The 15,859-nt window shown below is 46.5% G+C and overlaps 1 protein-coding gene across 2 annotated transcripts in view; it reads left to right on the forward strand.

Annotated features, from left to right (window-relative positions):
- The first annotated feature begins 207 nt into the window (after window positions 1-207).
- The window catches only part of CBFA2T2 (CBFA2/RUNX1 partner transcriptional co-repressor 2), a 170,935-nt gene continuing 155,283 nt past the window's right edge, over window positions 208-15,859 (forward strand). For both annotated transcript variants that reach the window (XM_023220437.1, XM_023220438.1), the window contains exon 1: window positions 208-420. In XM_023220437.1, the coding sequence (XP_023076205.1) occupies window positions 387-420 (34 nt within the window). In that variant the 5' untranslated portion in view covers window positions 208-386. The remainder of the gene's footprint in view (window positions 421-15,859) is intronic.

Consider the following 15,859-nt stretch of genomic DNA (forward strand, 5'->3'; position numbering starts at 1 on the left):
CGCGTGATGCCGAGGGGGCAGGTCTGAGAAGCAGGATGCGTCGGGATTCGGCGGTCGGTTCCCGCGGAAGGGGCGGGCCAGGCTAGGGGGCGGGGCTTAATGGGAGCTGGTCTTAGGGCCGGGCTTCCGCGTGCGTTGGCCTGGCGGCGAGAGCGCGCGGCGGGGGCGTGCCCGGCGGGTGGGGCGGGGCCAGTCGGGGGCGGGGCGGCGCGCGGCCTAACGGCGGCGGCGGCGACAGCGGCGGTGGTAGTGCCTGGTTAGCTCGGCGCTGCAGATCTCGCGGCGACGCCTGCGAGAGACCCCGTCCGCGGGTCGAGGCGGGCGGCGCCTGCGAGGGACCCGTGTCGCGGGTCGAGGCGGGCGGCGCGCGGTGGCGGCGCTCGGCGATGGTAGGCGTCCCTGGAGCGGCCGCCTTCCAGCGTAAGTGGGGCGTGAATGCGGGCGGCCGAGGGGGGCGTGTGAGGGCCTGCGGCTCCACAAGCGCGGTGATTCCGAGTGCCTCGGGCGCGAGGCCGGGAGTGGAAACTGAGGCCTGAAGCGGGGCGGCGGATCCAAGGTCATGCAGCGGGGCGGGCCTTCCCGGGCTCCTGAGGCCACCCGGTCGCTTCCTGCGCCGCCCGAAGAGCTCGGGGTTCACGGTGTGAGGGAAACTGGGGCCCTCGGCCTCGGAGCCTAGGCCGGGCCGGCGTTCATGGGACTTGCGGGCAGACCAGAATCATTTTCTTTTCCCGGCGTTGGGGCCACGAAGTCCGGCTCTTGAGGGAAATACTACACCCACCCGATGGTGAGGGTTGGAGGAGAGGAGAATGGCCCCTCAGAGGGCCTGTTTGAGCGCAGGCTCAGGGGTTGGCTGCCTGGCTTTACATCCAGGCTTCCCCATTTGCAGGTAGTGACCTTGGCTCTCTCTCCCGGTGCCTCAGTTCCCCCATCTGCAAAATGGGAGTGTGGAGCGGGTTCCCTACCTCCCCCAGGGTTCTTGGGTTTGGTGAAGCCAGTAAAACGCTTGACACCGACCCTGGCGCACACACAATTGTGAAAACTGTCATTATTGTAATAATCTTTTATTAATCTGATCTAGTGTGCACCGCACTCGGAGAAGTCCGAAATTAGGCTCTAGCAGTGTATTTAAGATTTTATTTTGTTGTCTGTTAGTCCTGCTCCATGATCTAATTGTTATTCTTACTTCCATTTAGCCATTCCAGCATTTATCTAGTGTTCCTTGATGTGTGAGATCTTTGGGGGAAGGGTGGCTTCTCTGAATAAGAACAATAAAATTTTAATTGTTTGTCATTACTGTAATTATAATAGCCAACATTTTTTTGAGCACCATTTTGCTTTCTATTCACTTAATATTTATTAAATCATCTATTATAGTAAGTTTAAAAATACCATTCCAGGCCCTGGGAATACAACAATAAACAAGATAGACCAAACTGGGGTTTTGAGTTTAGTTAGGAGAGGGGAAAGACATAGTAAATGAGGAAACAGATAAACATGTTTTGCATGTTTTTTTATTGTTTAATCTTAGTGACATCCTAAGTAAGACATTATTTAAGGATGCCCATTTTGCAGAGGATGAAACTGAGTAACAGAAGATACTCTGAGTACTAGTCTCAGAGCTGATGTTCTTAAACATGTGAAAGGGAGGCTTTTTTTTTTTTTTTTTTTGTTTTTGAGGCGGAGTCTCACTCTGTCGCCCGGACTGGAGTGCAGTGGCCGGATCTCAGCTCACTGCAAGCTCTGCCTCCCGGGTTTATGCCATTCTCCTACCTCAGCCTCCGGAGTAGCTGGGACTACAGGCGCCCGCCACCTCGCCCGGCTAGTTTTTGTATTTTTAGTAGAGACGGGGTTTCACCGTGTTAACCAGGATGGTCTCGATCTCCTGACCTCGTGATCCGCCCGTCTGGGCCTCCCAAAGTGCTGGGATTACAAGCTTGAGCCACCGCGCCCGGCCCCAAGGGAGGCTTTAAGCCTTTTTTTTTTGTTTTTGCACCCATGAAATGTTGGATTGAAGATAGAAAAAGTAGATACACCCAGCTTACAGTTACTGCTTTTGATGGTTTGATCCATTCCTCATGAAATTTCCAACTAAAGAGGCAGATAGTGATTACACTTCTAGGCCTGCAAAGGTGCAGTGTCTCTGTAAAATGAAAGGACATTTTTTTTTTTTTGAGACGGAATCTTGCTCTGTCACCCAGACTGGAGTGCAGGGACGTGATCTCAGCTCACTGCAACCTCCGCCTTCTGGGTTCAAGCTATTCTGTCTCAGCCTCCCAAGTAGCTGGGACTACAGGTGTGAGCCACCACGCCCGTCCTAGGTATGTTTTATAACATACAAAAATAGACATTTTACAGAAGGATGAGCTGAACTAAATGGAAGTAGCAGTTCCAATATTGTCTTTCCACACCTATTGGTGAAATTTAACAATACCTCTTGGGGTGGAGATCATTGATCTTGTAGTAGTACCTTTTCAATCCATTAGGTTTATTGCTCTGATGAAAATCTAGCTTATTCGGTAGAAGTAAAATGTAATGGCTAGGCACGGTGGCTCACGCCTGTAATCCCAGCATTTGGAAGGCCGAGGTGGGCAGATCGTCTGAGGTTAGGAGTTTGAGACCAGCCTGGTCAACATGGTGAAACCCCATCTCTACTAAAAATATAAAAAGCTGGCTGTGGTGGCGGGGGCCTGTAGTACCAGCTACTCAGGAGGCTGAGGCAGGAGAATTGCTTGAAGCCAGGAGGCAGAGGTGGCAGTGAGCTGAGATCCCACCATTGCACACCAGCCTGGGCAACAAGAGCAAAACTCCATCTCAAAAAAAAAAAAAAAAAAAAAAAACCCAGCCATGGTGACTCATGCCTGTAATCCCAGCACTTTGGGAGGCTGAGGTAGGCGGATCACGAGGTCAGGAGTTCAAGACCAGGCTGGCCAACATTGTGAAACCCCATCTCTACTAGAAATACAAAAAAATTAGCCAGGCGTGGTGGCGTGTTCCTGTAGTCCCAGCTACTTGGGAGGCTGAGGCAGGAGAATTGCTTGAAAGAAACTGCGGAGGTTGCAGTGCACCGATGTCACGCCACTGCACTCCAGCCTGAGCAACGCAGCAAGACTCTGTCTCAAAAAAAATAAAATAAAATGTAATGGTTAAAATTGAAATTCTGAACTTTTGAAATCTAATTCTGGAGTTGTGTTGAGGTTAAAATCCTGGGGACCAATCCTAACAAGTTTTGAGACTTTAGGCTCATTACTTAACCTTCTTGTGCACGTCATTTTCCTCATCTGAAAAATGGAGATAAAATTTCTACCCCATTTGCAGGTTTATTATGATGCTTAATATATGTTAATATATGTAAATTACTTAAAACTGTACTTGACACATTCTGTTCTGGTGGTTGTTAGAGGCTGAGGGTATACCATCTGACTTAAGGTCTCAGTCTAGGAGGGCCCTGCACAAGTCAACAGGTAATGATAAAATGCTTTAAGTGCTTTAAGCATAAGGAGGCTTTTGGGAAGGCAGGGGAGGCATAACTAATTGTTCCTTGAGAGTCCAGGTAAGGTCCAGCTAAGGGGGTGACATTTGAACCAGGCTTTAAAGGAGAAGGGAGGCTTTTCCCGGGAGGAGGAAGGGTGAACTCTACTGGCTGAAGGTAGTTGGCTTGTTGAGTAGTTCATCAGATCTGGACCTACAGGGAACCTGATTGAAACTTGTATACCTTGTTAATAGTGAATTCTGGCTGGAGTTGTTCCTGGCAGGGGCCAGATGGCAAAGAAGCCTGTTCCAGAACTTTTCACAGTACCACAGGCCTTTCCTTTCTCTCTGTGGCATGTACCTCATTCTGCCTTCTTAGTTATCTAAGAATATAAGCTTCTGAATTATAAACTCCTTGAGTGTTATGACAATGTTTGCATTTTTGTAATTTTATTTTACCAGCAAGGTAAGTGGGAAGTTCGTTAGTGTCGAGAAAGGTGTATAATCATTGGACCTTCAAGAAAGTCTAAACAGTTACAAGTGGAATGGTAAATGACCATATTTACTAGTGAAAAACTCGGTTACAAATGTTTTGTAGTAGATAGGACCTGTGCATTACTATTCAAAAGGGGTGAGAATGATCGTGTTGAGTATCCCTTTCCTTATCTGGCACTTATCCATTAGGATTACAGAAGAGATTGGAAAGTGCACCAGAAAGACTTATCTGACATCGAGTAGGTACATTTCGTTTGCTCTTCTAGGTCTACTTTACATCCTTTCTCACCCTATCCTGTGCCCTGGGAAGCTGACTTACCTACATGGACTATATCAATGAGCTTCCTTCCCCTTTGAGGTTATGACATTTATTTTCCTGCCCCCATCTTGTGGGTGTTGATCTTAGCTGACTCTGTCCCTTGATTGAAGGTCACTTCTCCTCTAAATGTGGTCCTCTCTGCCGGGTGCCCTGGCTCATGCCTGTAATCCCAGCACTTTGGGAGGCCGAGTCGGGCAGATCACCTGAGGTCGGTAGTTTGAGACCAGCCTGACCAAAATGGAGAAACCACGTCTCTACTAAAAATACAAAATTAGCGGGGCATAGTGGCTCATGCCTGTAGTCCCAGCTACTCAAGAGGCTGAGGCAGGAGAATTGGTTGAACCTGGGAGGCGGAGGTTACGGTGAGCAGATTTTGCGCCATTGCACTCCAGCTGGGAGTACAGGCGTGAGCCACCGCGCCTACCCCAGCCTAGTTTTCTTATATACAGATTCAGACAGCAGAGAGGTCGGCAGTGATGGTGGTGGCACTCAGCTGTAGTCCCAGTTACTTGGAAGGCTGAGGTGGGAGGATCACTTGAGCCCAAGTAGTGGAAGCTGCAGTGATAGCGCCACTGCACTCCAGCCTGGGTGACAGAGAGAGACTCTGTCTCAAAATAATAAAAAATAATGATGGCCAGGCGCAGTGGCGCACACCTGTAACCTCAGCACTTTGGGAGCCTGAGGCGGGTGGATCACCTCAGGTCAGGAGTTCGAGGCCAGCCTGGCCAACATGGCAAAACCTCGTCTCCTAAAAATACAAAAACTAGTCAGGTGTGGTGGCGGGTGCCTATCATCCCAACTACTCAGGAGGCTGAGGCAGGCGAATCGCTTAAACCCAGGGGGCAGAAGGTTACAGTGAGCTGAGATCACGCCACTTCATTCCAGCCTGAGCAAAAGAGTGAAATTCCGTCTAGAAAAAAAATAATAATAATAAGCAGAGAGATTGACTTTAAGCTTGTTCTCAAGTGTTAAATGTTGTATAGATTATGTGAGTCTAGACTTTTAGGCAGGAAGAATGGTTTAAATGATAGTGCTTAATGAATGAGTGCAGCATTGAGATCAAGGTGAGTTAATTCACTAAGTTCACACCTCTTCCAGGGTAATGAAAATAGGAGGAAGAGGTGGGGAAGTAAGGTTTCTCACCTGCCAGTTTTGTTCTCGTTCCTTAGTTTTAGTGTATTGTTTTGAATCTCATAGAAAGTGACCATTCTTTTGTAAAGATTTACTTCAAATTCCTGAAAGCTTGGAGGCTAATGAGGAAGAATCAGTCTAGTTATTGTTTACGCTTTGGTAAGATTACCAAGAAAGGGGTCTCATAATGCTGTACTAATAGTTTACATGTGCGACGTGAACTAGTGTTTGTACATGTGACAGACCCTGTTTCTGGATTTTATTAAGGCTGGTTAAGTAGCTTTTTGCTTCTGTCTCTGGTTTCTGTCCCTGGCCCCTTGAGGGCCTTGAGGCTATCTGAAATTTTAGGGACTGGGGTACCATAACTTGAACTTTTGAAATGAGTCAATAAGCAGATATGTCAGCCTAGTATGACTTTAAGTATAATTGAATTATTTTAGGAAAAAGTCTTAGCTGGATTTTCTGCTGGGCATTTTTTATGTATATCAATCATCTCATTTAATTATAGATCAAACTTAGAAGAGAGTATCTCTGGGCCGGGCGCGGTGGCTCAAGCCTGTAATCCCAGCACTTTGGGAGGCCGAGACGGGCGGATCACGAGGTCAGGAGATCGAGACCACCCTGGCTAACATGGTGAAACCCCGTCTCTACAAAAAACTAGCCGGGCGAGGTGGCGGCGCCTGTAGTCCCAGCTATCCAGCTACCCGGGAGGCTGAGGCAGGAGAATGGTGTGAACCCGGGAGGCGGAGCTTGCAGTGAGCTGAGATCCGGCCACAGCACTCCAGCCTGGGTGACAGAGCGAGACTCCGTCTCAAAAAAAAAAAAAAAAAAAGAAGAGAGTATCTCTGTTTTAGTGATAAATCCTGGGAGACAGAGCGAGACTCCATCTCAGAAAAAATAAATAAAAAATAAATAAGAGATAATTTAATTGTCCAAGATCATACAGTTAATAAGTAGTAGATTCACTCTTCCTAACTAGTTTAATCTTGGTGTCAAGTTCATTCATTATACATTGAGTGTCCAAAAACCCATTTTTTTTTTTTTTTTGAGACAGTCTCTGTTGCCCAGGCTGAGTGCAGTGGTGTGATATCGGCTCACTGAAACCTTCACCTCCCGGATTCGAGCAGTTTTCTGCCTCAGCCTCCCGAGCAACTGGGACTACAGGTGCCTGCCACCATGCCTGGCTAATTTTTGCATTTTTAGTAAAGATGGGGTTTCACCATCTTGGCCAGGCTGGTCTTGAACTCCTGACCTTGTGATCTACCTGCCTCTGCCTCTAAAAGGGCTGGGATTACAGGCGTGAGCCACCACACCCAGCTAAAAACCCACTTTCTTTTTTAACCCTCTATCGCATGACTTCTTTTTGCTAGACTAGGGGTTTTTAGACATGTGTTCTAGAGGAGCCCAGAGCTTGCTGAAGATATTTCCCATAATCTTTCTTCAACTTTCTTTCCCTAACAACTCTTATTTTATTTTATTTTATTTTATTTTTTTTTTGAGACGGAGTCTCGCTCTGTTGCCCGGGCTGGAGTGCAGTGGCCGGATCTCAGCTCACTGCAAGCTCCGCCTCCTGGGTTTACGCCATTCTCCCGCCTCAGCCTCCCGAGTAGCTGGACTACAGGCGCCCGCCACCTCGCCCGGCTAGTTTTTTGTATTTTTTAGTAGAGACGGGGTTTCACCGTGTTAGCCAGGATGGTCTCGATCTCCTGACCTCGTGATCCGCCCGTCTCGGCCTCCCAAAGTGCTGGGATTACAGGCTTGAGCCACCGCGCCCGGCCACAACTCTTATTTTTAAAAAGTCCAGGTTGGGTGCGATGGCTCATATCTATAATTCAAGCACTTTGGGAGGCTGAGGATGGCGGATCAGTTGAGGTTGGGAGCTGGAGACCAGCCTGACCAACATGGAGAAACCCTGTCTCTAATAAAAATACAAAATTAGCCAGCCATGGTGACACATGCCTGTAATCCCAGCTACTTGGGAGGCTGAGGTGGGAGAATCACTTGAACCTGGGAGGCAGAGGTTGTAGTGAGCCAAGATTGTGCCACTACACTCCAGCCTGGGCGACAGAGCAAGACTCTGTCTCAAAGAAAGTCTGAATAAGTGGGATATGATTTAAAGACAGCTATACGAGACCTTGTTCAGGGGTATCCTAAGTTGGCCTTAGAGATGAATTAAAAAAGGCAACAGAAACTCTCAGCAGTCTTTAACAATTCATCCCATATGTTTCCTGATCTTAGCAGTGAAGCAGATGATGGCAGTGAACATCAAAAGCCCAAGAAATGTCCATGCTAATTTTGCATGGCTCCATGAGGAGCTGTCAAATATGGATCATCAAATATAGTATAGACTATGCAATGAAGCTTTACTTTGCAATGTGACTCTTTAAGGTTTGATTTTACCCTTCTATTTTGTGTTGTAATTAAATGCAGAAATCGAAATACAAATTCAGAATAACCCAGAGCTTGGTATCCTTCTCTCTGAATTTATAGCTTTGGAGTTGGCTAGACCTTTCAATCAAATTAGCTGATGGTGACAAATATGTAATCTGACCTCTGTAGCAGCTCCAGTGAAATGTTAATATCAGGCATAGCACAGCTCCCTTGATACACTACTTTGACCTTTTCCTCTTTTACAAATGTTTCCCTTATTTCTTTGTTAATTTAGCCATCTCCATGCAGAGGTCATGCCTGCTTTTAATTTTTCAAAGCCACATGAGAACAGACATTTAAACAACACAGATTTATTCATTTTGGCCTTATATCCCTAGAGCTAAACTAACTTTATGTCTGGGACTAAAGGTAGAAGTAGCTGAGATGAGGGAAATTCAGAGTGGTGAGGGAAAAGTGCCGGGAGAGGTGATGGTTTTAGCTCCTGTATTCCCCAGCCAATTGCTTAAATTAAGCTCCCCATTAATTTTCCCTTGTTAAGTTGGTCTGGCTAAGTAATTGAAGCTATATTCTTAGCCCTTCTTTTTATTTTTTATTTTTTTTGAGACGGAGTCTCACTCTGTCACCAGGCTGGAGTGCAGTGGTGTGATCTCGGCTCACTACAACCTCCGACTCCCTGGTTTAAGTGATTCTCCTCCTGCAGCCTCCTCAGTACCTGGGATTACAGACACGTGCCACCACACCCAGCTAATTTTTGTATTTTTAGTAGAGACAGGTTTCACTATGTTGGCCAGGATGGTCTTGATTTCCTGACCTTGTGATATGCCTGCCTCAGCTTCCCAAAGTGCTTGAATTACAGGCGTGAGCCACTGCGGCCGGCCAGCCCTTAAATATATGACATCTATAAATATAATACTACAAGGTGCTTTAGAAAAACAAACATATTCAAGTATCCTCCTGCCTCAGCCTCCCAAGTAGATGGGACCAGAGGTACGTGCCACCATGCTCTACTAAACATAAAGTTTTGTTTGTTTGTTTGGTTTTTGTTTTTGTTTTTTTTTTTTGAGACGGAGTCTCGCTCTGTCGCCCAGGCTGTAGTGCAATGGCACTATCTTGGCTCACTGCAACCTCCACCTCCCAGATTAAAGTGATTCTCTTGCCTCAGCCTCCCAAGTAGCTGGGACTACAGGAGCGTGCTACCGCACCCGGCTAATTTTTTGTATTTTTAGTGAAGATGGGGTTTCACCATGTTAGCCAGGACGATCTTGATCTGACCTCGTGATCTGCCCGCCTTAGCCTCCCAAAGTGCTGGGATTATAGGCGTGAGCCACCACGCCCGGCCTGTTTGGTTTTTTTTTGAGACGGAGTTTCACTTTGTCACCCAGGCTTGAGTGCAGTGGCATGATCGCAGTTCACTGCAACCTCTGCCTCTCAGGTTCAAGTGATTCTACTGCTGCAGCCTCCCCAGTAGCTCGGATTACAGGCATGTACCACCACACCCGGCTAATTTTTAGTATTTTTGGTAGAGATGGGGTTTCACCATGTTGGCCAGGCTGGTCTGGAACTCCTAACCTCAGGTGATTCGCCTGTGTCAGCCTCACAAAGTGCTGGGATTATAGGCATGAGCCACTGTGCCTGACCTAATTATAAAATTTTATTTAATTTTTTATTTTGTAGAGATGGGTCTCACTTTGTTGCCCAGGCTGATCTCAAACTCCTGGGCTCAAGTTATTCTCCCACCTCAAGCTCCGAAAGTACTGGGATCACAGGCAAGTACTGGGATCACAGGCGGGAGCCACCTTATGGGGCAGTAGCTGGGATTATAGACACGTGTCAGTTAATTTTTGTTGTTGTTTCTATCAATCCTTCCTTGCTTATTAGTTAATATTCTTCTGCAGAACATTTTCTTATCTTTATATATATTAATATGGATTTATGGATTCTTATTTTAATAATCTGTTACTGTCATTATTTGTTGTGTTCACATTGTTCAGATTTGGCCAGTGAGATCCCCTTCAAGCTGGCTTTTGTGTCATTTTGACACGTTTCCACATTTTTTTTTTTTTGTTTTTTTTTTTTTTTTGAGGCGGAGTCTTGCTCTGTCGCTGGGACTGGAGTGTAGTGGCGGGATCTCAGCTCACTGCAAGCTCCGCCTCCCGGGTTTACGCCATTCTCCTGCCTCAGCCTCCCGAGTAGCTGAGACTACAGGCGCCCGCCACCTCGCCCAGCTAGTTTTTGTATTTTTAGTAGAGACGGGGTTTCACCGTGTTAGCCAGGATGGTCTCGATCTCCTGACCTCGTGATCCGCCCGTCTCGGCCTCCCAAAGTGCTGGGATTACAGGCTTGAGCCACCGCGCCCGGCCTTAACTGCTTTTTTTGACACACAAAAGTGTTGTAGGCTTAGCTTCTGCTCTTCTTACCCTCTTCTTGGAATCGGCCATTTCTCCAAATTGTTTCTCTCCTAATTCCTTTCAGTGGAGAAAATTATTTGGAAATCAAAATTTGGGTGCTGTGTGTGCTCATTGCTATTGGAGTATTTTTTTTTTTTTTTTTTTTTTGAGACAGTCTCGCTCTGTCGCCCGGGCTGGAGTGCGGCAGCCTGATCTCAGCTCACTGCAAGCTCCACCTCCTGGGTTTACGCCATTCTCCTGCCTCAGCCTCCCGAGTAGCTGGGACTACAGGCACCCGCCACCTCGCCCGGCTAGTTTTTTTTTTTTTTTTTTAGTAGAGATGGGGTTTCACCGTGTTAGCCAGGATGGTCTCGATCTCCTGACCTTGTGATCCGCCTCCCAAAGCCAGCCTCCCAAAGTGCTGGGATTACAGGCTTGAGCCACCACGCCCGGCCTGGAGTATTGTTTTTTAGAACCTCTTAATGGACAGAGCTAGGAAATACATACACACACGTACTATTAGACACATATCAAAATATATATATCTAAATTTACTTCTTTTTTTTTTTTTTTTGAGACATAGTCTCACCCTGTTGCCCAGGCTGGAGTACAGTGGCGCAATCTCGGCTCACTGCAACCTCCGCCTCTCGAGTTCAAGCGATTCTGCTGCCTCAGTCTCCTGACTAGCTGGTATTACAGGCGCCCGCCACCAGGCGCAGCTAATTTTTGTATTTTTGTTAGAGACAGGGTTTCATCATGTTGACCAGGCTGGTCTCGAACTCCTGACCTCGTGATCCACCCACCTTGGCCTCCCAAAGTGCTGGGATTACAGGTGTGAGCCCCCCGCGTGGCAAATTTATTTCTATTGTAACTATAATAGAAACCATGAGTTCATACTAATACCTTTAATTCTGGTCCAATACCACAAAGTTCATTTAGGGAGAAAGTCATTTGTAACCTTTTCTCTTTTTTTTCCCTTTTTTTTTTGTGACAGAGTCTTGCTCTGTCACCCAGGCTGGAGTGCAGTGGCTTGATCTCGGCTCACTGCAACATCCACCTCCTGGGTTTAAGCGATTCTCCTGCCTCAGCCTCCCGAATAGCTGGGACTTTAGGTACATACCACCACGTCTGGCTAATTTTTGTGTTTTTAGTAGAGACGGGGTTTCGCCATATTGGCCAGGCTGGTTTTGAACTCCTGACCTCGTGATCCACCCTCCTTGCCCTCCCAAACTGCTGGGATTACAGGCGTGAGCCACCGCATCTGGCCATTTTGTATGTATTTTTAGGAAAAAATTTATTGTATAAAACTAGATACAGTGAAAAATACTCATTTTGTATGATTTATTTATCTCTTTTTCTTGATGCTTCTGTCTTGGCAGAGTCTCAGAATAACTTGAAATTCTTTTTAAATTTTTTGTTTGTGACAGGGTCTTACTATGTTGCCCAGACTGGTCTCGAACTCCTGGCCCAAGTGAACCTCCTGCCTCGATCTTGCAAAGTACTGGGATTCAGGCATATGCCACTGTGCATGCCTGAGTGTAATTTATATACAATCAAATTTACCTTTTTTTTTTTTTTTTTTTTTTTTTTTTGTCACTGGGTAGAGAAAAAAACTTGCTCTTTCTCAGGGCATAGTTCTATTAGTTTTATATTATTAGTATGCAGTTGTAATCATCAGTCAATCCAGATAGAGGTAACTTTCATTCTTCCCATAAGTTTTCTCACACCTCTTTCTTCTCACCTAGCCCTTGGAAGCTACTAGTTTATACTGGATTTTGTCACTCATAGTTTTTTGGGGGCTTTTGTTTACTTGTTTCTCTACTTTTTCTTTTCTGTAATGTCATATACATAGAATCATACAGTATGTAACCTTTGTGTCTGATGTGTTTCACTTACCATAATGCTTTTGAGATTCATCCACATTGTGTCATGTATCTACAGGTTATTCCTTTTTATTGTTGAGTAACATTATGTTATGTTCACCAGCTGATGGACATTTGAATTTTTTCCCATTCTGATGATTATGAATAAAGCTTTAAATATTCATATACAGTTCTGCATGTGGACATATGTTTTTTTTTTTTTTTCTGTGAGACAGAGTCTGGCTCTGTCGCCCGGGCTGGAGTGCAGTGGCCGGATCTCAGCTCACTGCAAGCTCAGCCTCCCGGGTTTACGCCATTCTCCGGCCTCAGCCTCCCGAGTAGCTGGGACTACAGGCGCCCACCACCTCGCCCGGCTAGTTTTTTTGTATTTTTTAGTAGAGACGGGGTTTCACCGTGTTAGCCAGGATGGTCTCGATCTCCTGACCTTGTGATCCACCCGTCTCGGCCTCCCAAAGTGCTGGGATTACAGGCTTGAGCCACCGCGCCCGGCCTGTGGACATATGTTTTTATCTCTCTTGGATAAATAGGCATGGGATTGCTGGGTTCTATGGTAATTTCATATTTAACTTTTTTTTTTTTTTTTAAGATGGAGTCTTGCTCTGTCACTTAGGCTGGAATGCAGTGGCGTGGCTCACGGCAACCTCTGCCTCCTGAGCAAATTCTCCTGCCTCAGCCTACTGAGTAGCTGGGATTACAGGTGTGCACCACCACCTGTGGCTAATTTTTGTATTTTTAGTAGAGATGGGGTTTCACCATATTGGTCAGCCTGGTCTCGAACTCCTGACCTCAGGTGATCCACCCACCCTGGCCTCCAAAAGTGCTGGGATTAAAGGTGTGAGCCACCACGCCTGACCTATACTTCACTTTAAAAAAATTTTTTTTTAATTTTATTTATTTATTTTTTTTGAGACGGAGTCTTGCTCTGTCGCCCAGGCTGGGGCGCAGTGGCCGGATCTCAGCTCACTGCAAGCTCCGCCTCCCGGGTTTACGCCATTCTGCTGCCTCACCCTCCCGAGTAGCCGGGACGACAGGCGCCCGCCACCTCGCCCGGCTAGTGTTTTTTGTATTTTTTGTATTTTTTTTTTTTTTTTTTTTTGAGGCGGAGTCTCACTCTGTAGCCCAGGCTGGAGTGCAGTGGCCAGATCTCAGCTCACTGCAAGCTCCGCCTCCCGGGTTCACGCCATTCTCCTGCCTCAGCCTCCCGAGTAGCTGGGACTACAGGCACCCGCCATCTTGCCCGGCTAGTTTTTTGTATTTTTTAGTAGAGACGGGGTTTCACCGTGTTAGCCAGGATGGTCTCGATCTCCTGACCTCGTGATCCGCCCGTCTCGGCCTCCCAAAGTGCTGGGATTACAGGCTTGAGCCACCGCGCCCGGCCTTACTTAACTTTTTTAGAAACTGCCAAAGTGTTTTCCAAAATGGCTATACCGTACCATTTTGCATTTCCACCAGTAATGTATGACAGTTTCACTTGCTTGTTGGTTATTTTTGTTTTGTTTTGTTTTGTTTTAGAATTAATTATTAAGGAAGCATTGTATCTAGGCGAAATCAATTTTGGTCATCTCATTTCTGCAATGAAAGGAATACTCTCTGTTACTTGCTTTAGAAGAATGTAGGGTCCCTTGCTATTTATACTCTGTTGGGGTTCGTGCAGTTCTTATTTATACATCATTTGCAGAAATAATAGTAACTACTGTTAGTGTATCAGAACAATTTTCACATATCTAATTTTTTTTTTTTTGAGATGGAGTCTTGCTCAGTGGCCCAGGCTAGAGTGCGGTGGCGCGATCTCAGCTCGCTGCAAGCTCCGCCTCCTGGGTTCACGCCATTCTCATGCCTCAGCCTCCCGGGTAGCTGGGACTACAGGCGCATGCCACCACACCCAGCTAATTTTTGTATTTTTAGTAGAGACGGGGTTTCACCGTGTTAGCCAGGATGGTCTCGATCTCCTGACCTCGTGATCCACCCACCTCGGCCTCCCAAAGTGCTGGGATTACAGGCGTAAGCCACCACGCCCGGCCCACATATCTAATTTTTATAGCAATTAAGTAAGGTATCTAGTAGTGTCTTCATCCTCTTAACTTGTATGAGGAGATTGGTTCCAGTAATCAGGTGATTTACTGTCTGTCACACGGCTAGAATGTGAGAGTATGGCTTTTTGGATTTGGAGCTGTGAGGGGACATTCTGTCTCTAAGTAGAGGTGTAATAGAGGAAGATATGGGTGTCATTCCAATCATTTCTTTTATCTCCAATTCATAAGCAGTGCAGTCTTCAACAGTTCATATTTGGATTTTGAGTTAATTCCATCTTTTGTGAAATGGGATAGCCATCCCTCACCTGTCTACTTGAAAAGGTGAGAATCAGTTGAGGGACTGTTAAAGGATGTTTTGAACAGTGTATGTTACCTCACGATTAATTTTATAGTACTCTCCATTTGTAGTGGTTTCCATAGTTGTTTATGGGAACAAGTTTGCATTAAAAAATGGTTGAATAGAAATAGAAGGGGTTGGCCGGGCACCATGGCTCACGCCTGTAATCCCAGCACTTTGGGAGGCCGAGGTGGGCAAATCACCTGAGGTCAGGAGTTCGAGACTAGCCTCAACATGGAGAAACCCCATCTCTCCTAAAAATAAAAAACTAGCCAGGTGTGGTGGTGCATGCCTGTAATCCCAGCTACTCGGGAGACTGAGGCAGGAGAATTGTTTGAACCTGGGAGATGGAGGTTAGAGTGAGCAAAGATTGCGCCATTGCACTCTAGTCTGGGCAACAAAAGCGAAACTCCGTCTCAAAAAAAAAAAAAAAAGAAATGGAAGAGGTCGGGTGTGGTGGCTTAGGTTTGTAATCCCAACACTTCGGGAGGCTGAGGCACATGGATCACTTGAGATCAGGAGTTCAAGACCAGCCTGGCCAGCATGGGGAAATCCCGTCTCTACTATCACTATGAAATTTAGCCAGACTGGCCGGGCGCAGTGGCTCACGCCTGTAATCCCAGCACTTTGGGAGGCCGAGGCCGGCGGATCACGAGGTCAGGAGATCGAGACCATTATGGCTAAAATGGTGAAATCCCGTCTCTACTAAAACTACAAAAAATTAGCTGGGCGTGGTGGCAGGTGCCTGTAGTCCCAGCTACTCGGGAGGCTGAGGCAGGAGAATGGTGTGAACCTGGGAAGCGGAGCTTGCAGTGAGCTGAGATGCGCCACTGCACTCCAGCCTGGGTGTCAGAGTGAGACTCCGTCTCAAAAAGAGAGAAAAAAAAAGGAAATTAGCCAGACTGGTGGCATATGCCTGTAATCCTAGCTACTAGGGAGGCTAAGGCAGGAGAATTGCTTGAACCCAGAAGGTGGAGGTTGTGGTGAGCTGAAATCACACCACTGCACTCCAACCTAGGGGACAAAGTGAGACTGTCTCAATAAAAAAAAAAAAAGGAAAGGAAAGAAAGAAATAGAAGGGGCTGTGGTGGCTCAAGCCTGTAATCCCAGCATTTGGAGAGGCCAAGGTGGGAAAATTGCCTGAGTCCAGGAGTTTGAGACCATGCTGGGCCAACATAGACCCTGTCTCTACAAGATAATAATAATAGTAATAATAATATAAATTAATACAAAAAAGAAGAGAAACAATTTAATACAAGAGCTGAATAGCAAAATGACCAGTGGTACTGCAGTACACACAGAGACACAGGACCCCTCTTTTTTCTTTTCTTTTCTTTTTTTTTTTTTTTTTTGAGACAGTCTCGCTGTCGCCCAGACTGGAGTGCAACGGCGCGATCTCGGCTCACTGCATCCTC

The sequence above is a fragment of the Piliocolobus tephrosceles genome, chromosome 20 (assembly GCF_002776525.5).
Source record: "Piliocolobus tephrosceles isolate RC106 chromosome 20, ASM277652v3, whole genome shotgun sequence".
Lineage (NCBI taxonomy): Eukaryota > Metazoa > Chordata > Mammalia > Primates > Cercopithecidae > Piliocolobus > Piliocolobus tephrosceles.